Below are 22,337 nucleotides of genomic sequence, written 5' to 3' on the forward strand. Positions count from 1 at the left end.
AGGGCTTCAAGGTAAGGTAACCTTATTCGCTGATGATGCCAAACTATGCAATATAGTAAACGGCTATAATCTACAAGAAGCTATGGAGCAGGACCTGCATACTTTGGAAAGTTGGTCCTTGATCTGGCAGCTGGGCTTCAACGCCAAGAAATGTAAGGTCATGCATCTCGGTAACGGAAATCCTTGCAGAACTTACACCCTGAATGGAGAAACTTTAACCAGGTCTACGGCAGAACGAGACTTAGGAGTAATCATCAGTGCTGACATGAAAGCAGCCACTCAAGTGGAGAAAGCTTCATCTAAAGCACGGCAGATGATAGGTTGTATCAAGAGAAGCTTCGTCAACAGGAAACCTGAAGTCATGATGCCATTGTACAGAGCCATGGTGAGACCTCATCTGGAATACTGTGTGCAATTCTGGAGGCCACATTACCGTAAGGATGTGCTCAGAATTGAATCGGTTCAGCGGATGGCCACCAGGATGGTCTCGGGGCTAAAGGGTCTCCCGTACGAAGAGAGACTGAGTAAATTGCAGCTCTACACTCTCGAAGAGCGTAGGGAGAGGGGAGACATGATTGAGACATTTAAGTACATCACGGGACGGGTCGAGGTGGAAGATGATATCTTTCTTCTCAAGGGACCCTCGACCACAAGAGGACATCCGCTCAAGCTCAGGGGAGGGAAGTTTCGTGGAGACGCCAGGAAGTACTTCTTCACGGAGAGAGTGATCGAGCAGTGGAACAAGCTTCCAGTGCAGGTGGTCGAGGCACGCAGCATCCCAGACTTCAAGAACAAATGGGATACCTATGTGGGATCCCTACGAGGTCATGCCAAGGGATAGAGTCACTAGGACTTGAATGAGCGGGTCAGTAGAGTGACAGTATAATTACAATTATACTTTAGGGGGTCAGTAGACTAAAGAGGGTGGGTAAATAGTGTGGGCAGACTTGATGGGCTATAGCCCTTATCTGCCGTCATCTTTCTATGTTTCTATGACATTTAAGGGCTCGAGGTTGAAGAGTAGCACAGCGCTCGCACGACTTAGGATTATGGTCAGGCCTAAGGCATTTGAGGCACCAGCGGTGTGGGTCCATGAGAGAAATCGCACGCTGGCACTGGCTACACTTCTTGAAGCCCGTGACTGGCCAGGACATAGGAGGGAAGATAGCCGCTGCGAAGTCAAAGTCTGAAGGCTGCAGCCGCGCGGCCTGGCCCGCCAGTCAGTCAACGAAGAAAAATAAAATAAGTCTTTTTTAAAAGGAAAATAAAGAATGTAACGGCAATTCACGACTAAAAAAAACACAAACCATGGTGAGAGAAGGCATGAAGTGAACAAAGTTCGACGCAAAGTGTCAAAGTACAGACTTCTCGGCTCCGCGGAAAACTGAGGAGACTCGCCCTGTGCTGGGCGGGAAGGCACTCGCACATGCGCAGTGCGGCCGACTCGAAACTTCTACGTTTCTACAAGCAAGTCTGCTTGCGAGGCTGTCCGCATGTGGGCTCCGTGGATGACATCACCCATATGTGAGAATAGGCTGCCTGCTTGTCCTGGGATAAATATTATTATTTCATCAGTTACCATTATATCCTACCATAATTCATTTAGTATCATATATTAATAAAATGATAATACCTGTCAACTCCTCTTTATCATATTACATTAACATGGGGGATTTATAACCATACACCAGGAACAACTGTTTTCTCCCCACTCCTATCTTCCTTTTTAACCCTTCCAGATCTGAATCAACTCAATTCTTTCATCTGCCATTAATTATAATAAATTCCACTCCACCTCCCTATTAAAACCCCTAGGTTCCACTGTATCCCATTAATGAATCAATCGTTGTTCCTTTCTTAACAATACTTCAGAAACATTCCCAAACCTAGTCAATCTTATTCTAATCAAAACTTTCCCCCTTCCAAGTCTGGCATCTCTCTCCTCTCCTTCCCATAATCTGGCATCTCTCTCTACTACTACTACTACTACTACTACTTCTATTTCTATTGCGTTACCAGACTCCTCCCCCTTCCCTTCTATTCCCTGGTCTGGTATCTCTCCCTTCCTTTAGTCATCTCTCCTCCCCCCCCAAGTGTAACATTTTTCTCTCCCGTTTTCTGCCCACTACAGTCCATCTCCCTTCTCTTCCTCCTTTCTGGCCCCGCTCCCAGTCCAACATTTCTCCCTTCTTTCCACCAGTCCAAAATTTATTTCTTTCTTCCTCCTGCATGCTTCTCCTCTGGTCCTCCTTCCCTCAACCAAACATCTCTCTCTCCCTCCATGAGTGCAACTTTTCACTCTCTGCCCTCTCCTCCCTCCTCCCCAAGTGTGACATTTCTCCTTCCCTCCTTTCTGTCCTCACCATCCATCTCACTCTCTCCATGAACCCAATCCTTTTTGCATCCTGCACACTTTTTCCTCTCTCCTTGCCTCGAGCGACATCCTTCCTTCCCACTCCCCAACCCATGTTTTCCCCCATGCATCATTTCTCCCTCTCCTCCACCCCATGTCCATTTCTCCCTCTATCACTCATTCCTCCTCTAACAATTTTCCTTTCTTCCTTCCCTCCCCCAACCCCACTCACAGCTAATATGCTCTCTCTCCATCCACCATCTCACCCTCCCTTCCAGTGTGTAGCATCTTTCCTTTCCCTCCCCTTTGTGACAAACCCAGCACCAGCACTAGTCCAGTCCCTGATAGGATTAAGTGCAGAAGAATGGACCAGATTGATTCTGGCGCTCAACTTGAGGCTGACCTCCCTTGCCCCTATAATCAAAGTGATGGGGAGCTGGAACAGAGGCAGGCAGGTTGGCAACAGCAGCTTCCGGGCTTTAGAACAGCTAAAGAAGCCACAAGGAAAGTAGCTGCAGTTGAAAAACCCAGGCAGAGGAAAACTGCTGTAGAGCCAAAACCCATCCCCCGCTACAGGCTGAAGGGGATTGGCTCTGATCTGGTTAAAAGCAGGCAGAGACAAACAGGAGGAGGAGGAGCGAGTGAAGGGCGAGTCACTCCCACAGCCCAAGGCAGGAGAGGAGCTGGGGAACAGGGCAGCAGAGGAGAACGTGCTGGATTATCCCATGCAGGATTTGGAGGAAGGCTTAATCCCTTCAAACTATCCAGTGCCAGACCAGGTAGAAGGCATGGAGATAGAAATAGCTGGCCCTAGGGTAGAAGGCCAGGTAGAAGGTATGGAATTCTGAATGAAAGAATGCAGCAACAGGGAAACTGTTTGTGTTTTGTGTTTTCTTTTTGCATATCGTTTTTTTTTCTCTCTGCTGCCCAAGTTAAACCTGAAGAAGGGGATATATATATTGAGCTGTATAAGCATAGGAAGTTGGAGAATAATACTTGCCTGAAGTCTGAATCAAGTAATGCATTCAAAGTCAAGTTTGTGAACCAGATGCAGGCTGAACTGTTTAAAGTGCAGTTGGAACTGTAGGAAAGTTACTGTGACTCCCGTTGCAGGGAGCTAATTAGATTAACCGTCTCAGCTGTGTGATTTGTGCCTGCATGTAGGAGCTGAGAGAAAAGCTGAACTGCTAACAGTGTGCTGTGACGATTTTTGCCTAATGAGTTCTTGTTTGCTTGAAAATGTACTGTAAGTTTGATTTTTGCCAATTTACTATTTTTGTTCAATGACCTGCAAAGTGATATTGTTTTGCTGTTGCATATCTTTTGACCTGGAGGTCAGAATAAACCACTTATGTTTTCCTAAAGAACTCGTTTGCTTGGTGATATAGTGAAACCTTGTACTTACCCTATATCTCGAGGGGCCTAGACCGTTGTCTGGGGCCGCCTAAAAATCCTGAAGGTACCCCTAGTTGAAGGGGACGCGCCCGAATCTGTGTGTTTGTCACACGCCAGCCCTGGACTGCAAGGGGGTTTGTGACACCTTATACCAGGTCCAGCAGCACCTCTTCTCCCTTCCCTGCCCCCTGTCCAACAGCACCACTTCCTCTCCCCATGTCTAGCAGTACCCCTTCTCCCTTTCATCCTTCCCCTTCTCCCTTCCCTGCCTCCCTTCTCCAGCAGTATTTCTCCCATCTCTAGCAGCAGCTCACTGTGTACTTTTTAAATTGGTCACACAGCTGCCACTAGGATTAATTTGGATGCTGTTTTACCCGGGAGCTTTGCTAGGCCAGTCCATTTTGTTGATGCCGGCCGGCCTAGCAAAGGCCCCGAGGCTCCCGGATGAAACTGAGTCCAAATTAATCCTAGCAGCAGCTGTATGACCAAGTTAAAAAGCACACGGATCTGTCATTGCTGGTCGGGGGGGGGGGAGGGAAGGGTGAAACGCGATGGCAGCAGGAAGATGCTGCCTAGGGGAGGGGGTTTGCATGCAAAGAGAAATGTGATGGCAGCAGAAAGATGCTTCCAGGGGAGGGGGTTCGCGTGCAGAAAGAAACGTGACAGCAGCAGGAAGATGCAGCGCCGGCACTACAGGAGGTGCCTCGCAGCAAGAGGCAAGTCAGCTGGCTGGCGCTTCTCTTCCTCTTCTGTGAGCCGCAGAACACTTAGAATCTCAGGAGGCACACTAGTGTGCCGCGGCACAAAGTTTGCGATACACTGAGCTAGGTAGTTTGTTGTACAATTATCATGTGCATTTATGTCATGTTATATATAATTATGATGAGAACTGAACCATACAATTCTTAAAAGGATATAAGGTCTAGCAAAGAGCTGTGTGTCCTGTCATTCATGCAAAGCTGGGCTACCATCTCTGCCCGCAAGATCTCATCATCTGTCATTCCTAGAATTAAACAAAAAAAAGGTCAAGCTTTTGCAAATCAACTTAACTAAGCATGAAATCAATATGATGGATATTTCATTATTTTAAGTTCAGCAGAGCTAGAAGATTGGAAAGCATAATACTGTAACTTAAGTAATTCACACAGGAATACATTCCTTAACTTTTAATTGGTGTTAATCGTAAAGGTAAATAACCACATGATTTTTTAAAAAAAAGTAGGCACACAAAGGCGCCTGCAAAAAAGGATGTCATAATTGCATCTACAGAGATGGTTAATGGTGCATAAGATTAGAGTAGGCTTGCTTTATGCCAGAAATAAACTTAGGTGCAGTAAAGAGTCTCTGTAGATGCGATTCTTGTCAAAGGTAGGCACTGAATATGTAGGCCTACATTTCCAGCGCCTACCTTTGACATTGGCCACAATTCTGCAAACGGCGCTATCACGTGACTAACACACAATTGGTGGCATTTTTTAGGCAGCTGATTACAGCGCCAATTGCAGAATAGATACCTTTCTATACATTTTTTGATACACAAGTCTTGTTTCTTCCATCTGACATGGTGTGGAGACAGTGTTATTTTCTATACGATATATATATTGTAAAATTATGTCCTACCTGTTAATTTTCTTTCCTTTAGAAGCAGCAGATGAATCCAGAGACCAGTGGGACATAGCTCACATCGACCAGCAGGTGGAGATAGAGAACTGATTTCCAGTTGGCTTTATAGCCTGGTGATCCTCCTGTTGAATCAGTTATGCATATTGCCCCAGCATCCCCGTAAAGGAGCATGAGCCTCAAACCAACGGAAAAAACTTCATTCCAGTGAAAAATCTTGTAATTAGAAACGTAAGAACTAATAATAATAATAATCACCAACAATCTCCTAACCGAACTCAGAATTCCAAAGAACAAGCGAAAGAGATCGAGAGAGAGAGAGAGAGAGAGAGAGAGAGAGAGAGAGAGACCATCGGGGTGGGGCTCTGGATTCATCTGCTGCTTCTAAAGGAAAGAAAATTAACAGGTAGGACATAATTTTACATTCCTTTGCAAAGCAGCAGATGAATCCAGAGACCAGTGGGATGTAGCAAAGCAAATTCAAACTGGGTGGGAAGCCAAAGTCGCCTCTGCAATCACCGAAGCGCCAAAACTTGCCTCCGCACAGGCTGCCACGTCCAGCCGATAATGCTTAGAAAAGGTGTTTCCCGACGACCAAGTGGCCGCCCGGCAAATTTCCTCCAAAGACATACCCCCGGACTCTGCCCACGAAGTTGCCAATGCCCGAGTGGAATGGGCACGAAGATGTTCCGGAACAATCTTCCCTGCCAAGAGATAAGCCGACGCAATAGCCTCTTTTATCCAACGAGCTATCGAAGCTTTTGACGCCGCCATACCCTTGTTTGCACCTGCAAATACCACGAAGAGATGATCCGAGCGGCGAAAGTCATTAGTCACCCCTAAATAATGAAGAATCATACGGCGTACATCCAGTAACCGTAATAACGGGAAACGCGCCCCCCAATCCTCCTTCCGAAAGGCCGGGAGGAATAAATTCTGGTTCACATGAAACGAAGAAACCACTTTTGGAAGAAAGGACGGCACCGTCCGCACCGCCACCCCAGCATCCGAAATGCGCAAAAAAGGCTCCCTGCAAGACAGCGCCTGCAGCTCCGACACACGTCTTGCAGACGCCATAGCTACCAAAAATACAGTCTTTAATGTAATATCTTTTAGCGTCGCCGCTGACAGCGGCTCAAACGGCGCCGCCTGCATCCTAGTGAGTACCAGCTTCAAACTCCAAGCTGGACAGGTGCGCCGTACCGGCGGACGGATATGGTGAACCCCCTTAAGGAATCGCACCACATCCGGATGAGATGCTACTGACGAGCGCGACACCCAGCCTCTATAACATGCAATGGCCGCCACCTGAACCTTAATCGAGTTATAGGCTAACCCTTTAGAAACGCCTTCCTGTAGAAAAGACAGAATAGCCGCTATAGACGCCTGGAAGGGCGCAATACTCTGCTTCCCGCACCAAGTCTCAAAAACTTTCCAAACTCTAGCATAAGAGGTAGACGTAGACATCTTCTTCGCTCTAAGAAGAGTTGCAATAACCTGATCCGAATAGCCCTTTTTAGTCAACCGCGACCGTTCAATAGCCAGGCCGTAAGACCAAAGTGGGCCGGATTGTCCATGGAGATTGGACCCTGGGTCAGCAAGTCCGGAGTCACCTGGAATTTCAACCGATCGCCCGACGCGAGTTGCATCAGATCCGCGTACCAAGACCGACGCGGCCAATCTGGAGCCACTAGGATCACTCTGCCCTGAAAGAGAGCGATGCGTTGTAAGACTCGACCGATCATCGGCCAAGGGGGGAATACATACAGAAGGGCATTCGGAGGCCACGGGAGAGCTAAAGCGTCCACCCCCTCCGAGCCCTTCTCTTTCCGTCTGCTGAAGAACCGAGGCCGCTTTGTGTTGCGGGATGAGGCCATGAGATCCATGTCTGGCAGCCCCCACCGAAGGACCAGCAGCTCGAACGCCCTTGGAGACAACTCCCATTCGCCGGGATCGAGACGATTCCTGCTGAGAAAGTCCGCTTGAATGTTTTCGCGACCCGCAATGTGTGCTGCTGAAAGAAGCGGAACATGCCTTTCCGCCCACTGAAACAGCAGCATCGCCTCTTCGGCTAGTCGAGGACTCCGAGTTCCCCCTTGACGATTGATATATGACACCGCCGTGACACTGTCCGAAAAGATCCTGATCGGCTGGCCCCGAATCATGGCCTGAAACTCTCGTAGCGCAAGCCTTATCGCTCTCAGTTCCAACAGATTGATGGAACAGTGTGCCTCTCCCGAGGACCACACTCCCTGCACGGAAGCTTGCCGGCACTGAGCCCCCCATCCTCGGAGACTGGCATCTGTCGTTATCACGACCCAATCCGGCGTCGCTAGCGGCATGCCCCGGAACAGATGGACCTCGGTCAGCCACCAGTGCATGCCGCGAGCCACCCGCGGACTCCAACGGAGCCGGCGACAATAGTCCAGAGAAGCCGGGGACCACCGAGAAAGAAGCGACATCTGCAGGGGCCTCATATGGAACCGAGCCCAGGGAACCACTTCCAGAGTCGCCACCATCGAGCCTAGAACCTGAACATAATCCCAAACCCGAGGATTGGGCGACCCAAGAAGCCCTCGAATTTGAGACTGTAATTTCTCTCCCCTTTCCCGGGGAAGAAACACCATTCCTAGGCCAGTTTCGAATCTGACCCCCAGGTGCACCAAAGACTGAGAAGGGGACAGAGAACTCTTGGGAAAGTTGACGATCCACCCTAGCGACTGAAGGAGCGAGATTACCCGTTGAGTGACCTCCACACTCTCTTGCCTGGACGACGCGCGGATTAACCAGTCGTCTAAGTACGGGTGAACCCGAATCCCTTCTTTGCGTAAAAAGGCAGCCACCACCACCATCACCTTCGAAAAGGTGCGGGGAGCCGTTGCCAGGCCAAAGGGCATAGCCCGAAATTGATAATGCTGGCCGAGGATCGCAAACCTCAGAAACTTCTGATGCGGAGGCCAGATTGGAATATGGAGGTACGCCTCTTTGAGATCGAGGGACGTGAGAAACTCTCCTGGCCGTACGGCCGCAATCACTGAGCGAACCGTTTCCATCCTGAAATGGCGAACACTGAGAAATTGGTTGACTGCTTTTAGATCCAACACTGGCCTGAAGGAACCCCCCTTTTTTGGAACAACAAAATAAAGGGAATAAATACCGCGGCCTACCTCCTCCGGCGGTACCGGTACTACCGCCCCTAGATCCAGGAGAATTTGAAGAGTTAAGCGGACCGACTCTCCCTTGGCCGCTCCATTGCACGGGGATACCAAGAAAGAATCGGCGACGGGAGCGGCGAATTCTAACTTGTACCCTTCTTGAATAATATCTAACACCCAACGATCCGACGTGATCTTGGCCCACTCCGCCCAAAACGCCGACAGGCGTCCCCCTAGTGGAAAAGCAGAGGGGGCCAAGACCCCGTCATTGCGGGGCGCGACTTGCCGGGGTACGAGCTGGCTGACCGGAAGCGGGTTTCGTCGTACGAAAGGAACCTCTCTGACGCCCCTTAGGTCTAGCCGAAGAAAAGGCACCATACGCGGAACCAAAGAACGGTTTCCCAGACCTATACCTCCTCACCTCCCTGAAACGAGGTCTGGATGACGAGGACTTCAAAGGGGGCCTAGGCCTATCTTCCGGTAACCGCTGGGTTTTGGTATCTCCAAAATCCTTTACCAATCTCTCTAACTCTTCCCCAAACAATAAACCCCCTTTAAAAGGGAGTTTCACAAGACGAAGCTTAGACGCCGCATCTGCCGCCCAATGTCGCAGCCATAAAGACCTGCGAGAGACCACAGACAGTGACATTTGTTTCGCCGAAGCGCGAATAATATCATACAAGGAATCCGCTAGATAAGCCAAACCCGATTCCAAATCAACCAGTTCCGAAGGAACAGCACCCCCGGACTCCATCAAATTATCCGCCATCCCTTGAGACCACTGCAGACAGGCTCTTGCCGCATACGAGCTGCAGACTGCGGCCTGCAAAGTTACTGCAGCAACCTCAAAAGATAACTTCAGCGAAGATTCAACCTTCCTATCTTGGGCATCCTTTAATGTAACCCCCCCCCTCTACAGGCAAGGTCGTCCGTTTGGTAACCGCGGCTACCAGAGCATCCACCTTAGGCAATTTAAATTTCTCAAGTTTGTACGGGTCAACCGGATACAAAAGCCGCATGGCCTTAGCTACCCGTAACCCGGCATCCGGCGTATCCCATTGAGCCGAAATCAGCTCCTGCATGGCTTCATGCACCGGAAAGGCCTTCGGTGGTCTACGGGTACCTGCCATAAGAGGGTTACCTAAAACTTTCGAATCCACCTGAGAAATATTTAAACTCAGTAAAGCTTTTGAAATTAAGGAGGAAAGTTCTTCCCGATGGAAAAGACGGAGCGCGGAAGGGTCATCCACTTCCCTACACTGGGGATCCTCCTCTTCCCACTCCTCTACCTCACCTTCCTCCAACAACTCAGGAAGGGAAAAAGGGGAAACAACCATAGGCTCGTCCGCGGACGCAAGCCTGCGTTTTTTAAATATCGGCGATTTCACCGGAGAACCATCCCCCTTCGCCGTCTCCCCCGCATCCACTTTCAAAGGAACAGGTGGGGGCACAGCAGGCACCGGCAAGCTCACCGAGACCGGAGGAGCAGGCTGACTGCACTGCAGCATGAAAGCCTTATGCATTAACATCACAAACTCCGGGGTGAACGAGCCAAGTCCACCCGCTGAAGCTCCCCCCTGTTCGGCGCCGGAGAGCAGAGCCCCTGCGCCCTCCCGCACTTCCGACTCCCCCCCCTCCGCCGACCCCCCTTCGGCCGTGGCAATACCACGCCGTGAGGCCGAGCCGACCGCGAGGGGCGGGGACGCCGAGCGCGCTTCCCGGACGCGAGAACTGGCTCCCTCGCCTGCCTGCAAAACATAATCCTCAGCTGATGCGTCTAAGCACCCCGCTGAGCACAAGCCCGCCGGTGTTCGACGCTTCCCACAGCGTGAACACCGCTGACGAGCCTCTTCCGCCATCACCACGCCCCCCTCCCGACCGGACCGGCACTCGAGGCGGCCCCAACAAAGAAATACAAATGAAGTTCAGTACTCACCACGCTCTCAGCCCGCCCCCCTCAGTCAGGAAAAAGCTGGTAATTAATCCAAAGCTACCTAACCAGGGCACAGCTCAGCACAGGCAGAAGCGTTTCTCTTTTTTTTTTTTTTTTTTTTTTTTAAACTGGAATGAAGAAACAAACGCTGAGAGCAGGCAAAACCCTCAATCACTCGGAGGGGAGGGTGGAGCAGGGACCTGGGAGGGCCCAGGTGTAACTCCTAAAGCACCCACCACACAGTCGAATCCCCATCCTTCCCTCACTCCCATCGGAACCTGGCTGCAAGCCCTACTTACCTTCCCTAAGTAGCATCGGGCCAGCAGCACTCTAACAGGCTGCTTTAGCCTTGTCCGCCCATGGTGACGTCATCAGTAACTCAGCAGAGTGAATTCACGGGCGGACAAGGCCGAAGCAGCCTGTTAGAGTGCTGCAGGCCCGACGCTGCTTAGGGAAGTAAATAGGGCTTGTGGCAGGGTTCCAATGGGAAGGAGGGAAAGATGGGTATTCGGCTGCGTGACATGGGGGGGTGCTTTCTCAAGGGTCCTGCTGCACAAGGGATGGGAGGGAGGGAGGGAAGGGAAACTTCTGGCAAATCCCGGGACTAAGGTTTATTTTGGGGATAGGGCTTATATTAAGACTTACCCTGAAAATCCTGCTAGGGCTTATTTTCAGGGAAACACGGTAGTACAGGTAGATCAGTACAACTATTAATACAGTTAATTGTTACATCATAGTTACAAGTACAAGTCATCGTTGGCTTGCCGTTATATCCCAGGGGTTGCATTAGGCAGTTTAGAAATGGGCTTTTACAATTACTATTTTAGTTACTTCATTGCTACATTTAAAATCTGACAATCTAATGCACCAATATTTCTGGATCGTCTTTTGATACCATATTCTCTATTTAAGACACCAAGATAATCAGAACAGCATTTACTGACTATCCCTTCTTTAAAAGTAATAGGTACTAGGAGATATACTATTTTTTCAGTTATAGCTCCCCAGCTCTGGAACAAACTACCAAATTACTTACGTGATGAACCCTCATTAAAAAAATTCAAAAAGTTCTTTAAAACGTTTATTGTATAAAGACGCATTTCAGTCATAGATAGGATAACTCGTCTAACATTAAATCTTATGCTCTAATACTTAATCTTAATCAGACCTTATGTATAGGTCACAAATTTTTCCACCTTCTCTTCTATGCTTATTCATTTTCTTATATTTATTCTTTGTTACCCTCCAGAGGTGTTCTCCTTAAATGTTTCTTTATTTTCTTTAAAGATTGAAGTTCATCCCCCTCTCCTTTTGTATCGGTAATTAAATTTGTATGTTTATACCTTATGTATTTGTAATACAATTGTTTTATTTTTGTCCCCTAATTTTAAACTGTTATACGCATTGAAGTACTTGTCATTGCGTGTACAACAAACTTTTTAAAAAATTGAAACTTGCAAGTTTGCTCATCTATTTTGTCATTTCTGCATGTATTTATTATTCATATATTTTTTTATGTATGTATTTTGTCTAAGATATTAATAGAGCTTAACCCCTGATGAAGGCAATCTAGTACTGCTGAAACTTGGATCTTTGTTGGGTTGATTTGAATCAATAAAGACTTTTTTGAAGAAAAGCCAGCACATCTTTATTGATCCCTAAGGAAAGCCATCTCAACTGTCCTGTTCCTCGTGTGTTTTGGTTTACCCATAGGGCTTGCTTATCTTTTTTTTTTTTGCCTGGGTTTGCTGTGAAACATAGGCAGATAGAATATGCCTACTTTTACATGGGCCATGCCATAGAAATTACCTTGGGGTACAATTTGAGCAGAGTTGCAATGTATAGATATTTTAATAAAATAGACAATTTCATTTACACCTCATTCAAAGGAGATATAAACTTTGTACAAGAGAATTTATATGCCACTGGGGCTGGTTCTGGGATATATTTCATGAGAGGCCATACGCATTGCCTTTTTAAAATACTGTAGGTACCTATTTTTTATATTCCACAAAGGAGGCCTGAAATTAAAAAAAAAAAAAATCAAGCACACAGGAGTCACATAATGCACTGATCCTAAGCCGGTCTGCAATTCCAATCTCATTCAGCAAAAAATCTGCAACTTGATGATGCAAAGTTGACTTAGAAGCCAAGAACAATGTGAGGCCAACTTCTGTGGGACAGACTAAGATGGTGGATGAGAACAAAGAAAGCCTGGCATTGAATAATGTGCTGATTCAGCAGCTTATCGAGGCCATGGTCTAGATATCATACAGTCAATGTAATTAACGAGAATGTGGATAATGTAACTGTATCAGCATAATGTAAATCTCCATATTATTATATGCAAATCACCTTGAACTTGTATTGGATAAGTGTGATACAGAAATTCAGATTATATTAAACAGGATGGAATTGGTGAGTGCTGCCAATCGACTGCTTGATGAGTTGTTTCTCATGGCTAGAAAATTTATTTTGAGAAACTAGAGACAGGACTGCCCCCCTTCTGAGAGAGAGCAGAAAATTTAGATTTATTTTTTTACTATGTATGGAGAGATTGAATGTAAAAAGAGCCTTGCCTGCAGCATAGCAGCGCTTTCTGCAGATTTGGTCACCTGTTTGGGACATCGTGCCTCCTAGAGCCTACAGTTATTTGTTGAATATGTAATCTGGTTTTGGGGGGAGGGGGTTGGGAGTACTGTTTCCTGGGATGCTGTGAAGAAACAACATGTGTGGCCCTGAGAGTTTTCTTTCTTACAGTTTTGTGTGTTCTTAAAAACTCAAGAAAAATTCATTGAATATAAAACAGGATGGAATCAGTTCAGAGGAAGGTTGCTAAAATGCTCAGTGGTCATCATAAGGCGTACAGGGACAGACTTAAAAGATCTGAATATATATACTTTGGAGGACAGGTTTGAGAGGGGAAATATGATAGAGATGTTTAAATTTCTATGTGGCATAAATGTGTGCAAGCTGAGCCACTTTCAACTGTTACTTTTGAGCAGAACAATTTGTTTAAGCCTATTGCTACAGGTGCCTCTACTTCACATGTATTGGGTGGCTCTATGTGCTTGGGTACTAACTGAAGGTGGAGCTAGAGAGCCCAGTGAAGTAGAACAGAGGCAGGGTGAAAAATCCAGAGTGGATTCCTTCTGGAGCAGCACACGGCTATGGGGAAATAACTGTACTGTCTAAAATGTCTCACCTATCAACTGGAAAAGAGCTTACCAGGGTAAGTACATAATCTCTTTTTAAAGGTGATAATAGAAGATACAAAGTGAGATCAGGTTAGTGATTTTGCCACTAACTATCTCAATCTGGTAGTCATAGGGGACCTAAATCTACACCTAGAAATACACAGGGCCGGATTATTTCTTCGAGGGCCCCTAGGCACACAAGTACACTGGGCCCCCTGCCTCGCCCCACCCCACCATGCACCCAGACGGAAAAAGGAAGCTTTGTCAGAGGGAAGCTTTGGGCAAGCAGCACCACTTGCACAATTACAGTTCCCGTTGCCTTTCTTACCCGCGTTGCTTGCTTGTCTTACTTTCCGTCGATGGGGGGGCTGCATTGCTGATTGATGCTGGAGGGGCCCATCGCCGTTTTAAAAAACCCAATGTTGATGCCCTCCTTCACCGGGCCCCCCCTGACCATTTCGGGCCCTAGGCACATGTCTACTTGGCCTAATGGTTAATCCTGCCCTGGAAATACATGATGATCCAAACGTATGAAACTTCTAAAGCTTAATGGCTAGAACTAGAACTTACCACTTCCTCACAGGTCCCTACACTTAAAGGTGGGCACTATCTTGATTTCATCTCACATTCAACAAATAGATCATATCACAAGTTGATAAGCCTCATTATGTGGGAGCCAGTTATATGGTCAGATCACCATCTCTTGAGATTCTTTCTAAAACTACCCAAAACGACGATAAAAACAGCAAAAGAAACAAGACATTATGAAATGTGGTAAAATACCCACAGAAGAATTCTGGATGGAAATAAATGAAAACCTAGAGTTAACAAATGGAGATATAGATGATGATATTACAGCCTGCAAAATCTAGCAAATACCATTCTAGATAAGTTTGCGCCAATAAAAACAATAAAACTAAAACCACAAAACAATCCATGGTTTGTCATGAGGATGGAAGTAAGAAGAGCAGAGAGCATTTGGAAAAAAGAGAACAAAACCTAGAACTCTACATTAACTGGAGGAAAAATTTTAAAAAATACAAATTAGCAGTAATGGAAGCAAAACCGTCATACTAAGATAATCTGATTACCCAATCTAAAAATTTCTCCAAATGCCTCTTCAGAATCTACAACTCACTATCCAAGATACCGTGACTGTAATGATATGGACATTGATCTCAGGGTATACGATGTATGTCCATGGGAGAGCTTCCTGAATGGTTTCCTATTATCTTAGTTTATTACGAGAACTCAGGCCGAGCCCTGAGGATTCTACCGCCCCCGGTTGGGTTTAGTTCCCCTCGATTGTAATATGACGGAGTTCTGTCATAGATTTTTTTGGGGTGCTTCCCCCCTATAGACAAGTTCATTTCTTTGTTATGTATCTGTGGGAACAGATATTATGTGGGTGGGAGGGAGGGAGAAGGGATTTGGTATTGGGAGGGTTCAGGGTGGGGGGTTCTTCACCATTTTGCCTATGACAGCTTGTACACTAGCCCAGATATAAGTCCTTGGAAAGCTTATGTTCATTTTGCCCTCAGATGACTGACATACATTTTATGTTCCTTAATGTGCGGGGACTTAAAACACCTACCAAACGTAGACTTTTATTTAGAGAGGCACAGCGTCTAAAAGCGGAACTTCTTTTTATACAGGAAATGCATCTACGCCCTAGGCATGAGCATCTTGTACCTCATCCACACTATCCTTTTTTTTGCATCCTATCTGGGGGATTCTAAGATGAAAGGTGTGGGCATTCTTTTTACTGATACTCACCCCTGGCAGATACAGAAGATGGTGAGATATCAGGAGGGACAGTATTTGCTTGTCAGGAATCAGCTTTGGCAAACCACTTATACATTTTTAAATATCTATGCACCTAATGTGGTTCAAGGGGCTTTTTACACACTACTCTCGCAGGTTAGAAGGGATATTAGCAGTGAGCGGAGACTTTAATCTTCTGATTTCATATACACTTTTAACATTTTATGTATGTAACCCCCCCTTGTGAACCATTTTGGATAAAAACGGTACAGACATTTTTAAAATAAATAACCCCATTTCCTTCATTTGACAACTCCACAAGAATGGTTCAATATGCACAACAGGACGGGGCCCAATTTCTGGGTTTTTTTAAATCAATGGGGCCTCTCTGACTTCTGGCGGACAAGTAACCCGGGTATGAGGGAATACACTTTCTCACCTAGACACTCCTCATTTTCACGAATTGATATGTGGTTCGGGGGACTGTTCCTGTTGGGATCACCTTCTGAGATCATGATTCATCATGCAACATGGTCTGATCATGCCCCAGTCACAATGACTCTTCAAATAGGCCCACCAAAAATAGGTAAGAGCTATTGGCAATTACATGATTCCCTATTATTAGAGCCTGATAATATCACAATCCTGGAATCTAATTGCGAGATTTTCTTAACATTAATGATACCCCAGAAATGAAGTCTGCTATCCTATGGGAATCCTTAAAAGCATTTATGAGCGGGAATATTATTTCCTTGCAGGCCCACCTGACGAAAACACGAAAAGAACAGGAATCCCATCTTCGAACACAAATTGTGCCAGCAGAACATGAATTACGAACCAATGGAGATAAAACCGTGCCCCGGACTAAACAAAAAGAGGTGAAACATTATTTGCATGAATTAGAGTTAAGGGATATAGTTGACAAGTTTGTTTGTTTATTTATCTCCCGCCCTTATCCAGAGTGAGTTACCTATTAACATACAAAATAAGACATAACATTTATTGTACAAATCACATCAAACACACACTATAAAACAAAATTACACACTTATATTAAAAAAATCAAATTGCATATGACATACACATCGCATCAATGACAAACATCATTTAAGGTATAAATATTAAAAAAAAAAAATCCTGGCCAAACTCTAAAATACATCAAAATATAAAATTGCATATAGCATACAAGACACCTCAATGACTAACATCATTATGCCTAAAACAAAACTATTTTGAATTTAATAAGGCTAGTCGCTTATTGGCACAAAAGCATCGCAAACGCAGAGAACAAATTATATTGCAGGGATTTTGGCTGATAGGGGAGAACTATCCTTTGACACTCTTTAAACTCCGGAAACCGCACTCTCAGATAACCTGATTGATAATTTTTTGGCTAAGGTAAAGCTACCTCAGATATCTTTAGCAGAGGCTGAGACACTGTCCCAATCTATCATATTACAAGAGATGCTATCTAATATAATAAAACTCTAAGCCGCGCATGCGCACTCCCACCTGCGTGCGCCCGTTTTCTGTGAGCTGTAGGGCACCGCAGGTAGGAGTGCGCATGCGCGCGAAGCTCTCTCTCTCCCTCCCCCCGAGGCAGATGTCAGCCGCGGCGGCTGTCAGCGGCCCGAGGCGGATGTCGGCCATGGCGGCTGTCGGCGGCTGCAGGCCGCGGCGGCCGAACCCGGACAGCATTTTACAATAAAACAGGCAAGTTGGCTTTTCAAACCCCCCCCCACCACCACCGCCGACGCAATATCTTTTAAAACCCTCCCCCCAGATTTGTGGTTAAGGCCTGGCTTCTTCGGGCAGCAGCAGCAGCGTTTAAAATTCGCTGCTGTTGCCAGCTTCGAATGGTAGGGCATGGAGTTAAGGAGGAAGGTATGGGGGGAGGAAAAAGCACAGTTACTTACCGTAACAGGTGTTATCCAGGGACAGCAGGCAGATATTCTTGACTGATGGGTGACGGCACCGACGGAGCCCCGGTACGGACAATTTTAGAGTGATTGCACTCTAAGAACTTTAGAAAGTTCTAGCTAGGCCGCACCGCGCGTGCCTTCCCGCCCGACAGAGGCACGCGGTCCCCAGTTAGGATAAGCCAGCTAAGAAGCCAACCCGGGGAGGTGGGTGGGACGCAAGAATATCTGCCTGCTGTCCCTGGATAACACCTGTTACGGTAAGTAACTGTGCTTTATCCCAGGACAAGCAGGCAGCATATTCTTGACTGATGGGTGACCTCCAAGCTAACAAAAAGAGGGATGGAGGGAAGGTTGGCCATTAGGAAAACAAATTTTGTAAAACAGATTGGCCGAAGTGTCCATCCCGTCTGGAGAATGCATCCAGACAATAGTGAGATGTAAAAGTATGAACTGAGGACCAAGTAGCAGCCTTGCAGATTTCCTCAATAGGAGTGGAACGGAGGAAAGCTACAGACGCTGCCATAGCTCTAATCTTGTGGCCTGTGACAGAACCTTCCAGTGTCAGGCCCGACTGAGCATAACAGAAGGAAACGCAAGCGGCAAGCCAATTGGACAGGGTGCGTTTAGATACAGGATGACCCAACTTGTTAGGATCAAAGGACAAAAACAGTTGAGGAGATGATCTGTGAGGTTTGGTGCGATCAAGATAGTAAGCCAGAGCACGTTTACAATCCAAGGTATGCAAAGCCTGTTCACCTGGATTAGAATGAGGCTTTGGGAAAAAAACAGGTAGAACGATGGATTGGTTAAGATGAAACTCAGACACAACCTTAGGAAGGAATTTTGGATGTGTACGGAGAACGACCTTATCATGGTGAAAAACAGTGAAAGGTGGATCAGCCACAAGTGCATGGAGCTCACTGACCCTCCTGGCAGAAGTGAGAGCTATAAGAAAGACCACTTTCCAAGTTAGAAATTTAAAATGCGCTGTGGCCAAAGGCTCGAAAGGAGGCTTCATTAACGCAGAAAGAACCACATTAAGATCCCATACAACAGGAGGGGCCTTAAGAGGTGGCTTCACATTGAAAAGGCCCTTCATGAACCTTGAAACTAAGGGATGAGCTGAGAGGGGTTTTCCTTGAATCGGCTCATGGAAAGCTGCAATAGCACTAAGGTGGACCCTTATCGAAGAGGATTTAAGACCAGAGTCAGATAAGGACAACAGATAGTCCAACACCAGTCCCACTGCTGTAGACATGGGATTATGGTGATGTAACAGGCACCAGGAAGAAAACCGAGACCACTTTTGTTGGTAACATTGAAGAGTAGACGGTTTCCTGGAGGCATCAATAATAGAACGGACAGGCTGAGAAAGGAGAGCGTGAGCCGAAGTCAGCCCGAGAGATACCAAGTTGTCAGGTGCAGAGACTGTAAGTTGGGATGAAGCAGTGTTTGCTGATGCTGTGTAAGCAGTGAAGGAAACAGAGGAAGAGGTATGGGTTCCCTGGAACTGAGTTGAAGTAGAAGGGAAAACCAATGCTGTCTGGGCCACCGTGGAGCGATGAGAATCATGGTGGCTTGTTCCCTCTTGAGCTTGAATAAGGTGCGCAGCATGAGCGGAAGAGGAGGGAATGCATAAAGGAAGAGATTGGTCCAATCCAGGAGAAATGCATCGGGTTCCAGACGGTGAGGAGAGTAAAGTCTAGAGCAAAACAGGGGCAGTTGATGATTGTGGGGAGCTGCAAAAAGATCCACTTGAGGTGTGCCCCATTGGGAGAAAATGGACTGGAGAGTAGAGGGGTCGAGAGTCCATTCGTGAGGTTGAAGAATTCTGCTGAGATTGTCTGCTAAGCAATTCTGTTCCCCTTGGATGTAGACTGCCTTCAGGAATAAGTGACGAGCAGTCGCCCAGGTCCAAATCCTTAGAGCTTCCTGACATAAGGGATGGGATCCCGTCCCTCCCTGTTTGTTGATGTAGTACATTGCAACTTGGTTGTCTGTGCAAATGAGAAGAACCTGAGGAAACAGGAGATGTTGGAAAGCTTTGAGGGCGTAAAACATCGCTCTGAGTTCCAGGAAATTGATGTGGTGTTTCTTTTCCTGTGTGGTCCAAAATCCCTGAGTTTGGAACTCGTTCAAGTGAGCTCCCCATGCATAGGGGGAGGAATCCGTGGTGATGACCAGTTGATGAGGAGGTAGATGGAACAGTAGACCTCTGGATAGATTTGATGATTTCAACCACCAAAGAAGCGACTGTCGAAGAGACGAGGTCACAGATATGTGTTGTGAACAAGGATCCGTCGCTTGTGACCACTGAGTCGCTAGGGTCCATTGAGGAGTACGCAGGTGGAGACGTGCGAAGGGAGTGACATGTACTGTGGAGGCCATGTGTCCCAAGAGCACCATCATGTGATTCGCAGAGATGGAAGGTTGCTGGAACACCTGCTGACAGAGATGAAGGATGGTGTGAAGGCGGTTTGGAGGAAGAAAAGCCCTCATCTGAACAGTATCCAGAATGGCTCCAATGAATTGAAGTCGCTGAGTTGGAATGAGGTGCGACTTGGGTAGATTGATTTCGAACCCCAACAGTCGAAGGAAGTAAATGGTCTGATCCGTGGCTTTGTGAACAGACTGAGGAGAAGGAGCCTTGATGAGCCAGTCGTCCAGGTAAGGGAAGACTTGAAAGTTGTGGGAGCGGAGATAAGCTGCGACCACAATCAGACATTTGGTGAATACCCTGGGCGAGGAGGCTAGGCCGAAGGGTAGCACCTTGTATTGGTAATGATGTTGGTTGACAAGAAAGCGAAGATATTGTCTGGACATCAGATGAATTGGAATGTGAGTATACGCCTCCTTGAGATCGAGGGAACATAGCCAGTCTTCCTGAGAGAGAAGAGGGTATAGAGTGGCAAGAGATAACATCTTGAACTTCTCCTTGACCAGACATTTGTTGAGATCTCTGAGATCTAATATTGGTCTGAGATCTCCGGTCTTTTTGGGTACAAGAAAGTACCGGGAGTAAAATCCCAGGCCTTGCTGGTCCAGAGGAACTGGTTCGATGGCATTGAGAAGAAGGAGGGAGTGAACCTCCTGAGCGAGGAGGAGGGACTGAGCCTTGGTGGAAGCAGACTCTTTTGGCAGACTTACAGTTGGAGGAGTCTGAAAATTTAGGGAGTAGCCGTGGGCGATGATAGCAAGTACCCACTGGTCGGAGGTGATTGCTTCCCATCGAGATAGAAAAACTTGTAGTCGACCTCCTATGGGCTGAGGTATAGGACACGAGGGAGGAAGACTGGCAATGTCCTGGAGAAAGGAGTCAAAAGGGCTGCGTCGACTTAGGTTGAGTAGCCGGTTTGACAGCAGGTTGCTGTTGTTGACGAGCCTGTTGTAGCTGCTGACGCTGTCTGCGAGGTTGAGGAGGATGAGGCTGAGCCGGTCGAGCAGAAAACCTCCTTTGATATGAAGGTTGTTGCCTGAATGGACGAGGAGGAGGAGGTTTCTTCTTGTTTTTCAACAAGGTGTCCCACCTAGTTTCATGGGCGGAGAGCTTTTGTGTGGTGGTATCCATGGACTCCCCAAACAGCTCATCCCCTAGGCAAGGAGCATTGGCAAGCCGGTCCTGATGGTTTACGTCCAGTTCTGAGGCCCGTAGCCATGCCAACCTTCTCATTGCTACAGAGATAGCAGTAGCTCGAGATGTCAATTCAAAAGTATCATAAATAGAACGGACCATAAACTTCCTGAGTTGCAGAAGACTAGAGGTACATTGCTGAAAAGCAGGAAGTTTACGGTCCGGAATATACTTTTGAAAAGAGGTCACCTGTTGAATGAGGTGCTTCAGGTAAAACGAGAAGTGGAAAGCGTAATTACTTGAACGGTTGGCCAGCATGGCATTTTGGTAAAGACGCTTTCCAAATTTGTCCATGGCCTTTCCTTCCCTACCAGGAGGGACAGAGGCATACATACTGGCTCCTGCAGTCTTCTTTAGGGTTGACTCTACCAACAGGGATTCATGGGGAAGTTGGGGTTTGTCAAATCCAGGGATTGGAATCACTTTATATAGAGATTCTAGTTTTCTTGGGGCTCCTGGGATTGTCAAAGGAGTTTCAAGATTCTTATAAAAAGTTTCCCTCAAGATGTCATGGAGGGGTAACTTTAAAAACTCTTTAGGAGGTTGGTCAAAATCCAAGGCATCCAAAAATGCCTTGGATTTTTTAGAGTCAGACTCTAAAGGAATAGACAGGGTGTCTGACATCTCCTTTAAAAATTTTGTGAAGGAGGAGTGCTCTGGCTTAGCAGTAGTATCCTGCACCGATGGTTCCTCCTCATCAGATGTGTAATCCTCCTCGGTACCGAGGGGATCATCCGAATCGTCCCACAAGTCAGGGTCCCGTACCGATTGTAAACGGCCCTGGGAAAGTGGAGTCGATGTATCAGTATGTTTAGTCTTGCGTACCGATTTACCAGACCGAGTGGAGACGGTACCAGGGGAATGTAGTACGGTACGGGGTTCAGAGAACAGTACCGGTTCCGACCCCGTAGGAGTAGCACGCCGTTTTGGTTCTGCTGACAGAACAGGCATGGACAAAGATTTTTGTGGTGCCGAAACAGTCGATGCCAATAACAGAGGCTGTTCGACAGACGGCACCGAAGGCTCAGTCGGTACCGACACTGGAAGGTTCGGAGACAATAGAGCCGGGAGTAACTGTTGGAGTTGCTGCTTAAGCTGGACCTGGAGGATAGAGGCAATGCGCTCATCCAACGTTGGTCTCGGTACCGTTTTTTTCTTGCTCGGTACCTTCGGTGCCGCTCGACGCTCGGGTGAAGTCGATGCCGATGAAGAGGCCGAGACTTCAATGGGAGCGGAGCGTTTACGGGGCCGGCGCTCAGTCTGCAGGACTTGGCTCACTGCATGCTCGACTGGCTGGCCTAGAACAGTAGGGGAAGGCTTCTTAGCCGGCTTACCTACAGGAGTCGACACCGACGATGGATCTGGCG

General features: G+C 47.1%; 1 protein-coding gene across 8 annotated transcripts in view; it reads right to left on the reverse strand.

The window, feature by feature from the left end:
- UBR3 (ubiquitin protein ligase E3 component n-recognin 3) overlaps nucleotides 1-22,337 on the reverse strand; it is a 533,613-nt gene that overhangs the window by 338,257 nt on the left and 173,019 nt on the right. For all 8 annotated transcript variants that reach the window (XM_033944451.1, XM_033944455.1, XM_033944453.1 and 5 more), the window contains exon 17: nucleotides 4,666-4,751. In XM_033944451.1, coding sequence (XP_033800342.1) covers nucleotides 4,666-4,751 — 86 coding nt within the window. The remainder of the gene's footprint in view (nucleotides 1-4,665; nucleotides 4,752-22,337) is intronic.

Source organism: Geotrypetes seraphini, chromosome 5 (genome assembly GCF_902459505.1).
Source record: "Geotrypetes seraphini chromosome 5, aGeoSer1.1, whole genome shotgun sequence".
In the NCBI taxonomy this organism is placed as follows: domain Eukaryota; kingdom Metazoa; phylum Chordata; class Amphibia; order Gymnophiona; family Dermophiidae; genus Geotrypetes; species Geotrypetes seraphini.